The sequence below is a fragment of the Oreochromis aureus genome, linkage group 15 (genome assembly GCF_013358895.1).
Source record: "Oreochromis aureus strain Israel breed Guangdong linkage group 15, ZZ_aureus, whole genome shotgun sequence".
NCBI classification, from domain to species: domain Eukaryota; kingdom Metazoa; phylum Chordata; class Actinopteri; order Cichliformes; family Cichlidae; genus Oreochromis; species Oreochromis aureus.
Genome location: NC_052956.1, coordinates 10,200,593 through 10,216,455, shown reverse-complemented (window position 1 = coordinate 10,216,455; position 15,863 = coordinate 10,200,593). Strand labels below are relative to the sequence as shown.

Sequence of the window (15,863 nt, the reverse complement as noted above, 5' to 3'; positions counted from 1 at the left end):
AAGATGTATCTGGCCCTGCTGAGACAATGGGAGTTATAGATGGCAGACAAGGAGGGCAGAGGGCAGCCAATGATTTTTTGTGCTGTGTTTACCAACCTCTGCAGTCTCTTCCTGTCTGCCTCCGTGGAGCTGGCGTGCCACACGGCATAGGTCAGCAGGCTCTCGATGGTGGATATGTAGAAGGTCATCAGCAGTGGGGTGTTTAGTTGCTCCTTCCTGAGCACCCTTAGGAAGTGTAGCCACTGCTGGGCCTTCTTGACTAGCGCTGTGGTATTGACTGACCAGGAGAGGTCTGCAGAGATGTAGATGCCAAGGAATTTGAAGGATAGCACTCGCTCACCGTTGATGTGCAGGGGGGCAGGGGCAGCTCTGTTCCGCCTGAAGACCAGGATGAGTTCCTTGGTCTTGGTGATGTTAAGTACCAGGTTCTTTAATGCTCACCATTCTCCCAGTTTCAGGATCTCATCTCTGTAGGCCGCCTCATTTCCCCCTGTGATCAGCAAATTTAACAATGATGTTCTCTAGATGGGCAGGACTGCACTCAGATGTGTAGAGGGAGTAGAGTAGTGGGTTAGTACACAGCCCTGGGGAGAGCCGGTGCTGAGAGTGTGGGGGGAAGAGAGGCGAGGATCCAGTTTCCCCCGCTGGGGTCTGTTGACCAAAAAGTCCTTTATCCAAGAGCAGGTGGGTGGCAGGAGCCCCAGGTTGGCTAACTTGGTGATCAAAATGCTATTATTGTGTTGAAGGCTGAGCTGAAGTCAGTGAAGAGCATTCTGACATAGCTCTCATGTTGCTCCAGGTGACTCAGTACTTGTGTGGAGAGCAATGGCTATGGTGTCTTCGGTGGATCTTTTAGTCTGATATACAAATTGGTGTGAGTCCAGAGCGGGTGGGAGACAGGTTCTGATGTGCCCCAGAACCAGTTTCAGGAAAGGAGTTGGTGATGGCAGGGGTTAGTGCAATTGGACGGCAGTCACTGAGACTGGTTATGGGTGACTTTTTAGGTATGGGGGTGATTATGGCAGATTTCAAGCAGAATGTGATGACGGCTTGTTCCAGAGACAGGTTGAAGATGCCAGTGAAGACCTGTGCTAGCTGCTTGGCACATGCCTTGAGCACCTTCTCAGGTACTCCATCAGGACCTGCAGCTTTCCTGGGGTTCACTGCACATGCCTCACATCCTGTGTCTCAAGAGTGAGTGGGGAGTTGCTAGAGGCTCGTTTGAGCTGTTATTGAAAACGTTAAGAAAAAACCCACCAACAATAAAAAGTTACAATAAATTGAAGCATTTGAGTAAAAAAAAAAAAAAAAGTCTAGGTGTAGGAATTTAAATAGTAGCTGGGTTTTTGTATCCGATCCAGGCCACTGGGATAGCAAATACAGACCTCGGTTTAAAACGCACTTGCACAATGAGGCCAGCAGAGGGAGACTTAAACAAAAGAGTAAACATAAGTTTAGGTTCAGGGTCACTCCCTTTGAGCTGTCAGCCCCATAGTGAGTAAACACACAATTAAAAAACGCACTGGAAAATTTAAAAAATCCCGCAAACAGTAGAAATTTTATTATTACTACTACTATTTTCATTATTATTGTTATTACTTGTTTTTTTTTCCGACAAGTTAAAAATTTTAAGTTACCACGTTTTATATATATTTTGTATTTTTTTTATCGTCGTTTAATTATGAAGTGTTTTATTTCTTCATATTTAAAAAAAATAAATTATTTGCGATTTTAAACAGTCGTGTAGTCTCTCTGGAGCAGCCACCATATCGGACCTGGACTACCTTTCCGGTTTCTGTGCGTGTTGCAGGTCACTCCCTCCTCCGTACTGTCAGCAGCTCTTTACGCGCTTCAAACTTGGTAGTCGCACTCAGCTGGTCTCCTTCCCACCTTTCGTTTTCTCGGATTTTTTGAGTTTTTAAACGACCTACTGTTTTTAAGTCATGTGTTAATGCCTTTGTCGCGGCGGCTTTCCACCGGGGGGAGTTATCGTGTTTTCTTCGCCTCCAGTTGAAGAGAAACGCGGAGGAAATGTCCTGCTGAGGGTTGGAAATCCTGAAAACCACAGGGCCTGTTTTTGTAATGATTGATCAATGCTTCGATAATGGCACAAAAGGTGGGTTTGACAACTTTCCTGGGCTTCTTTTAAACCCCCAGCCCGACTATGCTGGCTTCTTGGGTTCCCCCTGGAGCTTGTTTTTCACCAATACTGAGGGCTGTAGACTTGGACAGTTAGGACTGTAGTTTCTCGCATTAGTTTTACAGTGAAGACTTCACTCGGTGAGCTCCGCATTAAGACTGAAAGCATTTAGGGAGTCTGCTTTAAAAGCGTCATGGCCGCTTGTCGCACATCTGTATGCGCTCAGCGAGAAACGAATGCTTTTGCTATACATGGAAAATGTGTCTCATTAACGAAGTGTCTTGTGACATTTTACTACCTTTCCAGTGTGGGTCATAGCTGCCTCCGTGGAATTCTGGGAACTGCAGTCTTTTCTCAAAACCCTGTTCGTACCATATATGTGACTACTGTTTACCTTAGGTGAGGACTACAGGGCCATAAATGTAGCTGCAGCACTGTAAACACGATAATTTTGCTCATGGTATTGTTCGCATTTGGACCTAATGAGTGTTCTTTTAGGAGTACCGGAAATGGTACGTGAAGCACAGTGTGTATAAAGATAAACTGTACGTAAAATTAAGAAGTTAAATACCCCCTCTACTATAGATATAAGTTATGATATGCAAAAAATCCTACTGAGAATAATAACATAACATCTGCTTTTTATTTTAAGTAATCCTTAACAAAATAAAATAAATGATGTTAAACTAATAAAAAATGCAGCAGTCAGCACAGTAAAAAACATGTATGTGAAGAACCAACGACAGAACGACCTGATAATTCAGTTTGATTTTTTTTTTAAGATCATCAGCAGACATGAAAACATCTATTGTCCTTTTCTGGTATGATGCTTCTGTTCAAAAACCTCATCCAGCTTCCTGGACTGCAGGGTGGTGGTTGGTGGACACTGAAACAAATGTTATTTTGATGGCTTCCTAATAGCCTTGCATTCCATCTCAATGGTTAATGAACAATTTCCCCACACAGTTTGTGCTTATTTAACTTACAACATACTGGAAAGGTTTCCGTCTACTGTCTCAAATTGATTCATGAGTATAGATGGATGGATAGATAGATGTGTGTGTGTGTGTGTGTGTGTGTATGTGTGAGCTTCTCTGGGGCCATGGAGGAATGACAGATTAGTACATGTGGGTCACTGTGAGAGACCTTGTTGGCTCCTGTATTAAGCTGAACTGGGTAACGTTGTGGGTCTGCCCTTGTTTTGGTTAATGCAAGAATTTAGTTGAGAGTAAGCGTACCATACCAAGAACAAGTTTGGCCTGTCTCACTATGGCCTCATATAAGTCTGAAGTTTGTTAATCGGTTATCTAGTAAACCTTAAATTTTTTTTGTTTTTGTTGTCTGCAGGCACAGGTTTTATACGACTTCACTGCTGAGCCTGGAAACAATGAGTTGTCAGTGAGAGAAGGCGAGACAATTACTATCACCAATCAGGTAAATAATACAAACACTGCTCTATTTTCCATCTGTTTAGCATCAGGGGTAAAGTCCCACACTCTCAGCTGTAAAGAAGCTGTCTAGATGTGACGTGTATGATATGAGTTTTTAATTCAGTGTGTTGTTTTTTTTTTTCTGCATCTGCCTGTAATCATTAAATCATAAAACTTTTCATTTACTTTGCCTACAACAACATTGCATACATTAGTCCGGCATCAAATGTTTAGTGTGGCTCTTCCAATTCAAAACCTGAAAACTTAAAGCACATGACCGAATGTTGTCTCAAACACTGTGTGTCACAAATGTGGACAAAAGAAGGAAGGACAAGAGGTGAAAAAAAAACCCAACAACCAGAAAGCAAACATGATGTCATTGCTGCCAGCCACAAACAGTTCAAAGGTCACTGGTTAAGTGCTGTCCTACATAGTTTTCCAATCGATGTCTGTGTCATGGCTATCAGGACACAGCGTATCAGAACTTTTATTTTTTATCAACTTCACTGATGAGGAATTTGTCTCGGGTGTGTACATACATACCTGGGTTACCTGTTTATTTCTTTTTTGCTTGGTACTAAACATTTAAATGGTGTTTAAATGGTAAGCTCGAGATCTGACTGACAATGAGTCAAATCCAAGTGTGACAGATAAAACAGTAAAACAATCTGTTGGGTTCCCACAGGTGACATGTAGTTTTTGTGTATAGGCTATCGTTTATGTACAAGTTATTACTGAGCCTGTTTTAGTTACCATACAGCTTCCCTTAAAAATGTAGGACTGCTTTGTAAGCAGTGAAGATATTAATCAAAGCAATTAAAAAAAAAAAGAAAAAGTAAAGGGTACATATGTTGCCACAACAGACACAAACACAAAAAATAAGCAGGAGGCTACCAGACCTTAAAATACAAATAGGGAATTGAAGATACTGCGACAGTATTCACATTAAGAAAACATAACTCAAATATATAAATAAAGTTTCACACACTATTGAGCAGAGAAAAAATATAGAGACAATATGGTGTTTTAAAGGAAAGCCCCCATCACCTGTTAAATCTATCTGGAGTATTAGGTTTATGGGTAAGCGATTCTTCCATTTGTATATAAAATAACTTCTCCTTATTCCAGTGCGCAAAGGTAAGTGAAGAGTTAAACTTCCAAGTTAAAAGTACACGTTTTGTTGGCGGGTCGAGCAGGACTGAAAAAGATGTGCAAGCTTTCTATCAGCCAAGCTACATTTGTTGCATTGACAGGATATTTTTAAGGAAAGATGTGGTTCGACCTGTGGATGAAAAGTAAATCAGAAGCCGTTCAGAAACTATGTGCTACAGTATTACCTTCATCTTCAGTTTTTGGCCTTGAGGTTACTTAAAATTGTGCAGTTGAACATTATGTTGTGGTATTGTGGCCTCAATGTAACAACTGACCATAGGACTGGACATATTACACAAATATGTGGCATTTAAAGAAGTAGTAGTCGGAGAGAAACATTGTAGACAAAACATTTTGTACGTTGAAAAATTTCTTTGTAAATGTGATTTAAATAATTTACAGTAACTTAATGCAAATTTTAAAAAGTAAGTAACTAAAACATTAACTGACTTATTAAATGATAAATCAATGTGATTAAACTAACATCCTGAAGGGAGAAAGTACATGCCTTGTAATTTTTTTCCTGTAACTAATATGCAGCTGGGTCTCTCTTTCAGAGTATTGGAGGTGGCTGGGTGGAAGCACAGAACTCGAGAGGGGAGGTGGGACTGGTTCCTGAAGACTACATTGAAGTGAGTTATATTGTGTCTGTTGATGTGAAGAGTATGGAGGAGATGCCAGCAGAGCTCACACCTCATAGAATATTCAAAGTGACGGTACCACAGAAAATTAAGCAAGAAAAAAATGAAACGAAAACAAAACATTCTGTACCGAGGTCATCATGTACCGTGGGTGCAGTGGAACATTAATCAGCTAGACATTTCGTAGACACCTCGTCATGGACAAAGATATATCTGCATACTGTGGTGCCATCTCTTATGTGAAACTAAAGTCACAACAGGATGTGCCTCATTCAGGGTTTTGCTGATTTGGGTGTTTGTGTGTATGCAAGCGTGCGTGCATGCGTGCGTGCGGGTGTATGGCTTGATCCAGTAACTCTGACTTCATGTGGAGGATATGATTCACTCTGAAGAAATTTACAGACACAGAAAGAGTTGTTTAAAACTAAAGTCTGTGATGTTAACAACTTAACATCACTGTAAACACTTACCACACAAGAGCTAATGATTGTGTGTGAGGGTGAGAGGCATTGATATTAAACATCTGCTTAACTTTGCAAACTTTGGTGGATGCGTGCTTGTTTGTTTGACCTTGAGTTACCTCCCCAGCTGCTCCTGGACTGTTTTGATTCTGTGTCCAAATCATATAAAACCCACAGATGACAATTGCACTTGTAGCTTATGTAATGCCTCATGAAAAACACCAGAACTCAGTCTGTTTTTCAATCGCGCTGCTGTTTTTTTGGAAAGATTGAGAAAATTAAAACCCTGTTTCGCAAAGCCACCGAGTGAAAAATGAGACGATCACATTACCGCATGAGGATGCACCTTTAAAAATCATTAGATTATGCTGGAATGTCTGGATCTGTTCACTAATGGGAATTTTTTTTCTCTCTTCCATTGTCTTTTTTCTTTTTTCTTGATTTGCAGCTCAATAAGCAGTTTTCTGTGTTCCCATCAGCTGCAGCCCCTACTCCAAGTTTAGGAAATGTTGCAGCTTCAGACCTGTCCTTCTTTGATGCATATGCACCTGCATCAACACCTGCACAAAACCAGGTAATGCATTCAGCTAGTGAAGATTTCTCAATTTCACAACTCTAGTGCAATGCTGGGTAAGTAGGTGTACAAAATATAGAGCAGTACACCTGGCGTGCTTCCATTCTCCCATTCAAAAATGATATATGGTAGGGTTATGCTACAGAAAACAATCAAAAAGCAGAAGTGAGCGATGGCAAAAATGTAATGACGTTAATGCAGCCTGTCAACCCCAGAGATGCAGAAGTGAGACCAGCTGGTGCGGGAGATATTAATCTTTGTCATGTCCTTTTTAACAATATGCAGTCCACCAAAATCTTCAGTTAGCAGGCAGGAAGTTCCACAATAGTGAACATACTGCTGGATCAGTAAAAAAAATGCTGCGGCTCAGCAAGTGAGGTAAAGCAGGAAATGTGTTGGCTATTGTTCCTCTGACACATCTATATCACTTTAACACAAGCCCTGCACAGTGTATACTGTCACTTCTGGCGCTTTGTGATGATGTCACCTTTGTTTCCCCCTCCCCCTCCCCTCAAGGTGGATGCTGGGGGCTTGAGTCCCCAGCCGGAAACCCCCGACACCCCAGTTTCCCCCTACCTTTCGTCCCCTGATGAGGTAACCGTGAGTTTGGGGTGGTGGGAGTGGCCTAAAAGCATGAACCCAAGCCCTCCCGCCCACACTCATTCTTTGCCCAAGCGATCCTCTCTGATTGGTCTGCTTTGGCAAATTCCCCTGCAACCCTTACTGCCTGCAAAAAGCATGATCTCATCTTCTCCATTCACCTTGCACTTCAGCACAAGACAATACATTCCACCAATCAGCACCCACACACTCTGTTAAAGAAAAACAGTATGAATCTGTGGTAAAAGAGTTCATGATCCCCACATGTATTTTACTAATCACACTGACAAATCATCAGGCCAGAACACATGCTTGTACCCGAAATCATGATGAAAATTATGCAAATATGAGTAATAATCACTTTTTTAAGTGCTGTTCTGCAATGGCAAGTATAAGAGCTGCAAAATTTAAAAACACATGCTCTTAGAGTGTTGTTCCTCAATGCACTTGCTTGTTAATGTCATTTGAGCAGTTTGCCTGTTTATTTTATTCAGTGATTTGTTTTTTTTAACCTACAGAAGCGAAACACACAACAGCAGTGTTTTGCATGCCTTTGAGTTGTTAAAATTGTGTATATGCCTGCCTTGCAAGCATGGCATGCTGCATTTTAAGCATTTTTAAATGCTGTGTAAACAAAAATAGGTTGTGTAAAAACATAAATGGAAGTTTTTGTATGCAAGCATGTGCCCCTTCCTCCAGATTACCTGGTATTATTTTGATCTTTTCAGTTAACCCTTCTGTACAGCAGCATATGCAAACTACACACTCACTGCCGGGCTGATTTATCTCTCAGCAGATTCCCTCAGAGAGGCCCGGTCCGCATCAAATGTTTGGAAAAGGATGTTGTTTTGAAACTACTGTCAACTTCTCATTAAACAGACTCCAGACAGGATTGGACTTTACTCTGCACCTTCTCTTCTTCTCGCGTTTGATCTGTTATTAGCGCCCGTTTTCCATTCCTCACAGGTTCTGTTTCACTCTTGCAGGCTACTAATGGTAATGATCCCTGGTCGGCGTGGAACGCGGACCCATCGGGGGGTTCCACCAACAACTGGGCATCTAATCCAGAGGGCACACAGACTGGGAAGAGCGCTCCTGACCCCTGGGCCCCTGTATCACATGGTCACCCTCAGGCTTACCAAGGCCCAGGTAAAAAAAAAAAAAAAAAAACCCCAGATAGCTTCAGGAACCATGGTTGTCCTATTGTTAGAAGTATAATGTAAACCTTTTATTATTATAAAAATCACTTGACTATCTTGCGACAGTTTGAAATTTCAACTTGCTCTTTTGTGGCAATACTCGCACACTACTGTGTTTATGTCATTCTGAAGTATGTAAGCTTCATTTTCACAGCAACTTTTAACGTCCTGTGGTTACAGGAAAGGTAAAGTCATGCAATGGTTTTGGCTCATTACACTGCCTTGTGAAACAGTTTAGCTCACTCTTTGCTTGTTAAACTGTTCTTCTGCATCAGATGTACTGTATGTATGGCTGCAGGGGAGGGAGCAGTTCTGCAAACACGAGTGAATTCTGAGTCCCTCGCACTTAATCCATCAAACAGTCAGGCTCACGTTGATTAGTTAGGTTGTTTTGTTGCAGTCACAATTGGTTGATGAAGGTTGTTGCTTCAAACAGCCTTTGGTGCTTTTTAGTGATTCTGCATGAGTGTTTGAGCTCGGCTGACAAGGTATTTGAATTACAAACAGACAACAACTTGCGAGTTTGAGAATGCCTCTGTGGTAATACAAAAGATAAACTAAGCTTTGTGTTAAATTTTTGATTCATGCTTGATATCAAGTGTTTTGTTTTTGAGTCATGCTTTCTGAAAAGCTCATTTTTAGATATGCAAGTGAGGCATTATGTGTTTAATTTTGCATATCTTTTCAGACCATTGGATAACATGGTGTTTAAAGTTCTTTAACTATTGTTGCGACAAATTGATATACCAAGTGTTTTTATTACTCCACAAATCACAAACTGCTGTCAGTAGTTGGAAAAAGTCCATTGACTCTTTGTTTTCAGTGATAAGATGTTCAAGAGGTCAGGCTTTTTATATGTGGGAAAAAGTCTTACTGTGAAAAAAGTGCTACTGAAATTAGGATTTCTGGCTGAGTGTACAAGGAAAAATGAATAATATGTGATGTAGGAAGAACACCCAGATGTATATTTTGGATGTTTCTTTTCCCGAGTCGTGAGAAATAGATGTTATGGAAACAAATCTTAAAATTACAATTATGATTTTTCATTGAGCAGCCAGTGAAAGGTGTTTGCATCATAGATATCCTGTCCTTCAAGTTATCTGATATGAACAGAAATGCATGCTATGTACAGTAGCCCCTGTAATCTTGAACTCCACATACTGTATTTGAAAATACTACGTGACTCAGATTTTCACAGATTTGCAGTTACTGTAACTCATCGATGTGGTTTTTCTTGCTTGTGCAGTCCCGCCACAGAGAGAAGCTCCAGCACGAGGACAGAACAGTCAAATCATGATTCTGTTTTCTCTAGACTGTGGAAAATTGTGCCTCACTCATGACTCAGAAGGATAAATTACTTGAGCTGCTTTTTAAATTCTTCACTTTCTTTTGTAAAAAAAACAAAAAAACATAAAAAAAATAGTACATTGGAAAAATGGTCAGAGGGGAAATTAACAGACTTTTCCTCTGTTTCTCTCTTGCTAAAGACATCTACCCATATCCTTACCTTATTGATTACACAGGTATTCCGTTCATTGCTTTTTGGAAGCCCGTTACTCATTTTTGTGTGTGAACTGCCAATAATATGAAGAAAGAAACTTTTCTTTTAAAGCATGCGTGTACAGTTTGAGACTAACAATATTATCTTTGTATAAGAGGAGGTTGAAGGAGCTTTGTTAGACGCCCTGCACAGATAGAGATCAGTAACTAAACAGAGATATAGTTTTCAGTTATAGACTTTGATGAGTGGTGCAGGAATAAACTTTTAAACATTTTTAGATTTATACAAGAACACTTTTTGTAGGACTACCTTTGCTGCCTTTCTTAATTGTTTACCTTTATGGCTAATGCATGCATTTTAAATTTACAGTGGAGGAGACTGGCTGAGGCTGTGGCTTACTAGCAGGTTAAATTTACCCCAAGTGTTTACCCCTACTTGGCCAACTCGCTTTGGAGCAGGTGGCAGACCACGGCAGCACATTTGCTTTGCCTTTTGTAGTGTTTCGTTTTCAGTTTGATGGTGATCTGATTGCAGTAAAAAGGAGTTGAACTGGGTCTGAGCTTGTCCTCCTGTGCTTGTCTGTGGGGGTTGGAGCAGTAGCGTTATCAGAAGTGAACAGGCACACATACCCAACACACGTCTCAACTAACTGATCTGACACAAGGATACATTATTTAAAAAAACAAAAATGAATTAATGTGATTCGGCAGGCCAACATAGATATAGAAGGAAAGTTGCTGTAATTCATGGGGTATTTTTGTGTATTTTCTTTGCTGTTATCCAGTGTGATTTGTTAGTATAATATGATATTTTACATGCCAGTTTCAGTTTTAACTAAGTTATTATATAGTCTCCGAGTTTGGCTTTGAAAGGCAGTGTTGGAACATACCAACTATATGTATATGTGGAAATGTTGTCTCTTACCGCTTGCTGCCTGATTCAGACTTTAATGGTCTGGCGAGCACCAATCCTGACAAATTGTGCTCAGCCCTTTTTTGCTTTGAACTGTGTCAATGCGTTTTGAAGCCTGCTTTGAAATGAAGTGTGCAGCTTCTGACAAAAGCAATGATCTAGATATCATGTCTGGTTCAGTATGCATGCACTATTTTCACAAATGAGATGTACTCAAGGACAAATTTAAGCTTTGCAGTGTGGAATATTTTTAGCCATTTGATTTAAAACGAGAGTGGTGATGCTTAAAATCTTAAAGCATGAGAACCATTAATAGATTTGCATTTCTTCTGATATAGATGTGTGCTGCATGCCCTCATGCTCAAACAACTGACTATCTCAAAAAAAAATCTGTTATGTTATATTTAGACCCACACTGAGTAAAGCTCATTCGAGCATTAAAGTGTGAATTTTCACACAACTTTTGTAGTAGGAACATCTACATATGTAGTATAATAGTTGTACAAAGTGCTTTTTTGTGCATGTGATCTGAAAACAAACAAGTTGGTGTACAAATCTGACCTCAGGGGCAGAGGATGACGAGTGGGACGATGAATGGGATGACATGAAATCCACTGGCGGTTATGCTGAGTCAGAAGCCGGAGAAAGTGGAGCACTGCAGAGGGGCGGATCACATGCAACTTCAATGAAAATCTCCCTCAACAAGTAAGAGTTAATAAGTCAGTAATGTGCCTGGCTTCAAATCAGCTTTTAATATAAAATAAGCTGCACAGTACAGTTTGAGCTGCTGATCACAGTTTGGACGGCAGAATTTACTTAAGCCAAAGTGTGTTCAGGCTCTTACTGTAGATAATAATAAATTGAGTTGCAGCAACACAGAGTTATCTTGTTCTAATGATGGTAACATCTTATCAAATAACTGCTCTACACAAGACTAATCAGGAAATTTTGTCTTGTGTCTTTGAGCAGGTTCCCTGGGTTCTCCAAGTCGGGTCCGGAGCTCTACCTCCTTTGCAAGCAGCTTGTAAAGGGCAAAGACAGGCTTCCAATTTATGTAGGTCATCTCCAAAAATGTTTTTATTATGTGTTTCTTCAGTTCTGTTAGAACATTAACATGCATCTTATTAAGTTATTACACAGAAGTCACCAGTCATAATTAAAAACCTATGGCTAAATTATTTCTGTCAGAATATTCGCCTTTATATGAAGTAGTATTGAAGCATCTTTTGCCAGCTCGGCATATGTTTGTCTGGCGCAGTAGACTTCTGAACCTTCATGTTTTGTGCTCAGGTGGGAGAAGTTGGTCCAGTGTGGTCTTACCCAGAAACCCAGCTAGACTGTGTTGTAGCTGATCCCAAAAAAGGCTCAAAGATGTATGGCCTCAAGAGCTACATTGAGTACCAAGTCACACCCAGTGTAAGTATCCAAGAACTATTTTTTAGGTTATCAAATCAACTAAATGCACTAAGCTGGTCTTTAGACGCATAAATAAATATAAGAAGGACTGAAATGTATATCTTTACTTCCTTTTATGGAAGCTGTGCTTTTTTTTCCCCTGGCATGCAGACCACAAACCGGCCCGTCAATCACAGATATAAACACTTTGACTGGTTGTATGAAAGGCTTCTGGAAAAATTTGGGTCAGCCATTCCCATCCCTTCTTTACCAGATAAGCAGGTTACAGGTAGGTAACTAGCCAATAAATGCGTATTGCTGAATATATATATATTTTTTCCTTTCTTTATGCATTGATCTCTTTTAAAAGGCCGTTTCGAGGAAGAGTTTATTAAGATGCGTATGGAGCGGTTACAGGGTTGGATGACCAGGATGTGCAGGCACCCTGTCGTTTCCAGCAGTGAAGTATTTCAGCTTTTCGTCACCTACAAGGACGAGAAGGTAAACTGATTCATCCACTTCCCATCAATTAAGGTCTTTTAGTATGTGTGTTCTAAGACTGTGTTGCTGAAATCTGCCAGCTTTTGCTGCTGAAATCAGTCTAACATGAATGATTTGGGGTGTCAGTTATTTAAAGCTATTGTAACAAAATAATACGGAATATATGACTACAGAATAACTAGCTATTGCCAGTTGACTGAGGTGACGTGTGTCCATGTTGGTGTACAACTCAAAGGTACTCTTGGCTGCGCCCATATTTCCCAAGCGATGGATCCGCATGTTTGATTTGGCACAGATTTTGCACTGGATGCCCTTCCTGACACAATCCTCCCATTCATCCAGGATTGGGACCTCCGCACAGGAAGGCATCACCTTGTGGTGCTATTTAGCAGTTGCATTTAATCAGTTAATTGCTCACAGATGTAAATTCTCAACTAGACAGACTGCCTAACTAGCAAAAACTAATTAAAATCATGCAGAAACAGCTGGATATGGACTCCCATAGTTGTCCAGTTGCCCAGCCTTCTGTATGGAAGTCTTGTCTCTGGAAAGGCATGAAGGAATTTCTTAAAAATTGGCACAAATATTAATTGTGCCCAAAATAAACTGAATTTGTTGGTTATGATTTTGACCATAACTTGATAATTATTATGCTAATTATTACAACACTTCACTGAAATGTCTGTTCAAAAAGTGAAAACTCAGCTTCAGTTTGACTTTATAATGCATCGCAGAAACCCTTTCTGGCCATGACTCTAAACTGCAAAGCAGTAGCAAACAACCGCAGGAAGTTAATTCTACTTTCTTTCTGCCAAATGTTGCAGATCAAAACCAAGATTGTTATTACTGATAGTTTAGGGTTGGGGCTTATTTTGTGGCATTAATTATTTCTTTTTTAAATTAAAACAATGGATTGTTACAGGACTGGAAGATGGGCAAGAGAAAAGCAGAGAAGGATGAGACAGTAGGAGTGATGATCTTCTCCACAATGGAGCCCGAAGCTCCAGACCTGGACCTGATAGAAGTGTGAGTTTTACCAAGAGAAACTATAGCACCAAAAAGTGTTTATGTAACTTGTGTGTAGTACTGTATTGCGTAATTCATGCCAGTGGCGTTCCTCATTCACAGAGAACAGAAATGTGAGCAGTTCAGCAGGTTTACCAAATCCATGGATGACGGGGTGAAGGAAATCCTCACAGTGGGGCATGAACATTGGAAGAGATGCACAGGCCGTATGTTCACACTGCACTCGAGCTAAATAAGTGTTTAGCACACACAGGCCACACCTTAAGTCTGTGCTGTAATTACTATTTGCATTAAATGTTAATTATTCTGAATATTTTGTCAACTTAGAAAGATGAGGGGAAAAAATGTCTTTTACTTTGTTCATTTGTTTTACCATAGCTCTGCCCAAAGAGTATCAGAGAATCGGCAAAGCCTTCCAAAACCTTTCCTCTGTCTTCACCAGCAGCGGATACCAAGGTACGGAGTACAAATATCGATTGAGCGTCACGTGTAATTTGGAGCACTTGAGGCATTTTCCTGGGTGTAAGGAGTTTGTCACACCGCTGTCTTGGGTTACATCTAGGGCTGCTGTAACAATCAGAGCTATGTTGTAATTTGCTATGTGGACTTTGGTTTTGAAATCAAGTGTTCGTTATTTACTGTTGGGAAACATTAGGATGTATTTTAACAGTGTTTCTCGCTGCAGGTGAGTCAGCCCTAACCGATGCCATGACAGCAGCTGGGAAGACATACGAAGAGATAGCTCAGCTGGTTGCAGAGCAGGTACGTTCTTTGACCGCTGCTGTAAAATAATATAATGTGACTGCTATTAAAAGTAAGAGAAATGTGTCTACTCTTACTTTTCCTCCTGTGATTATGTCTGGAAACTCACACACGGACCATAAAGAGAGAGGGGTGGGGCAACATCTTTCTGTGGCCATTATCTGTGTTCGCTGCATGTCTCAATATCTGTGAGCGTTTCCCAGTTACCCTGTTGCTGACCTCTTTAACCCGGCGTCCTGCTCGTGAGTTTCTATCTGTGCAGGAAGAGGCTTACGGCAAACTTATTCCTAGTGCTTCCTTAGTTTTGCTTTGACTCATGTATCAATGTGGCTTTTTTTATGACTGAATGACCTGATGAGTGTGCAAAGTAATAAAGTCCGTTCTTGGCCTTTTTGATGTCCCAGCAGCTTCCAGAGGAAGGATTTGTCTGGTAAGCTTGTCCTGCTCCAGGCAGGCTTTGTTAGTGATTTAGTAGAATTCTAATTTTAGTTGAGTGAAAACTATGCTGCGTTTTAGTGTTGGAGAAAGACGATGACAAGACACGGATTCATCTCAAGGCACAAAAGAAATCAGTCCAATTTATCTGATGTTGTCCAAAATGGATGCAAACAGCACTCCTCTACAGAATAAGGTCAATAGTGAGCAAAGGAATTGGCACTAGAATTTAAAATGATAGTTTGGCTAAATATTTTGTGTTTTATTTTTATGCCATCTCATCCCAGTGTGTTTCCCTGCTGGATGTTCCTCTGAATACATGATGTTTTATATATAGTACTGCTATTTAAAAAACGCAAAAACAAAAAAAAACTACACTGAATTATGGCTTCATTGTATTTTCTCTTATCAGACTCTTGCATTCCTTCCTGCTCTGTTTTACTTTCTTCTATTTTTAAGTACTGGTGACTTTTACCTTTTTACATTTATAGCTTCATGTTTGTGTCTATTTTTGTTTTCTCTCAGCCCAAGAAAGACCTCCACCATCTCATGGAGACCAACAATGAATATAAAGGACTACTTGGATGTTTTCCAGATACCATTGGAGTCCATAAGGTACACTAACACCCATGCCACAGGAAATGGGCTGAAATGTTAAAGAGGCTGGGTTGTGATAATTTGCCGTTATGGGGCATCTGATAGGAACAGAGGTGCTGTCCGTGCCACAATATAGATAGTACAGACTTTCATCATACCAACATCTTCCTTTATTTACACATTTACATATACACACACCCCCACATGCTAACACATACACTTTCAACCTTCAACTACAGTTTAAGGATACCTGTTTAAAAAATGTCACTGCCTCTATATCACTACTACACCTTTACAATATATGTCAAGTGTTCAAGTTAATTATTATCCCTTTTTTTTTTTTTTGCCTAAGATTACAAAAAACTTGGGAATGTGTATGCACACACATTTTTCATGTACAGTCTTTTTGAGGGACCCAGTGCTTTTTTTAAGTACTTTCTAAGTAATGTAGAAGAAAATTGCCTGTGCACTCCATACTAAAATGTGAGCAATTTCTGTTTTTCGTAGTTATTATCATTGCAAAGTGAATACTTTGAA

General features: G+C 40.2%; 1 protein-coding gene across 4 annotated transcripts in view; it reads left to right on the top strand.

The window, feature by feature from the left end:
- Nucleotides 1-1,779: 1,779 nt before the first annotated feature.
- Nucleotides 1,780-15,863, top strand: part of snx9b (sorting nexin 9b) — a 16,214-nt gene continuing 2,130 nt past the window's right edge. Inside the window, exons 1-16 of one of the 4 annotated variants that reach the window (XM_031727587.2) lie at nucleotides 1,780-2,116; nucleotides 3,488-3,574; nucleotides 5,280-5,354; nucleotides 6,273-6,398; nucleotides 6,915-6,992; nucleotides 7,985-8,147; nucleotides 11,177-11,315; nucleotides 11,577-11,664; nucleotides 11,901-12,026; nucleotides 12,177-12,294; nucleotides 12,376-12,506; nucleotides 13,429-13,532; nucleotides 13,635-13,738; nucleotides 13,911-13,988; nucleotides 14,218-14,294; nucleotides 15,255-15,344. In XM_031727587.2, coding sequence (XP_031583447.1) covers nucleotides 2,105-2,116; nucleotides 3,488-3,574; nucleotides 5,280-5,354; nucleotides 6,273-6,398; nucleotides 6,915-6,992; nucleotides 7,985-8,147; nucleotides 11,177-11,315; nucleotides 11,577-11,664; nucleotides 11,901-12,026; nucleotides 12,177-12,294; nucleotides 12,376-12,506; nucleotides 13,429-13,532; nucleotides 13,635-13,738; nucleotides 13,911-13,988; nucleotides 14,218-14,294; nucleotides 15,255-15,344 — 1,596 coding nt within the window. In that variant the 5' untranslated portion in view covers nucleotides 1,780-2,104. The remainder of the gene's footprint in view (nucleotides 2,117-3,487; nucleotides 3,575-5,279; nucleotides 5,355-6,272; nucleotides 6,399-6,914; nucleotides 6,993-7,984; nucleotides 8,148-11,176; nucleotides 11,316-11,576; nucleotides 11,665-11,900; nucleotides 12,027-12,176; nucleotides 12,295-12,375; nucleotides 12,507-13,428; nucleotides 13,533-13,634; nucleotides 13,739-13,910; nucleotides 13,989-14,217; nucleotides 14,295-15,254; nucleotides 15,345-15,863) is intronic. The other 3 variants (XM_031727588.2, XM_031727590.2, XM_031727591.2) reach the window with 3 other exon arrangements.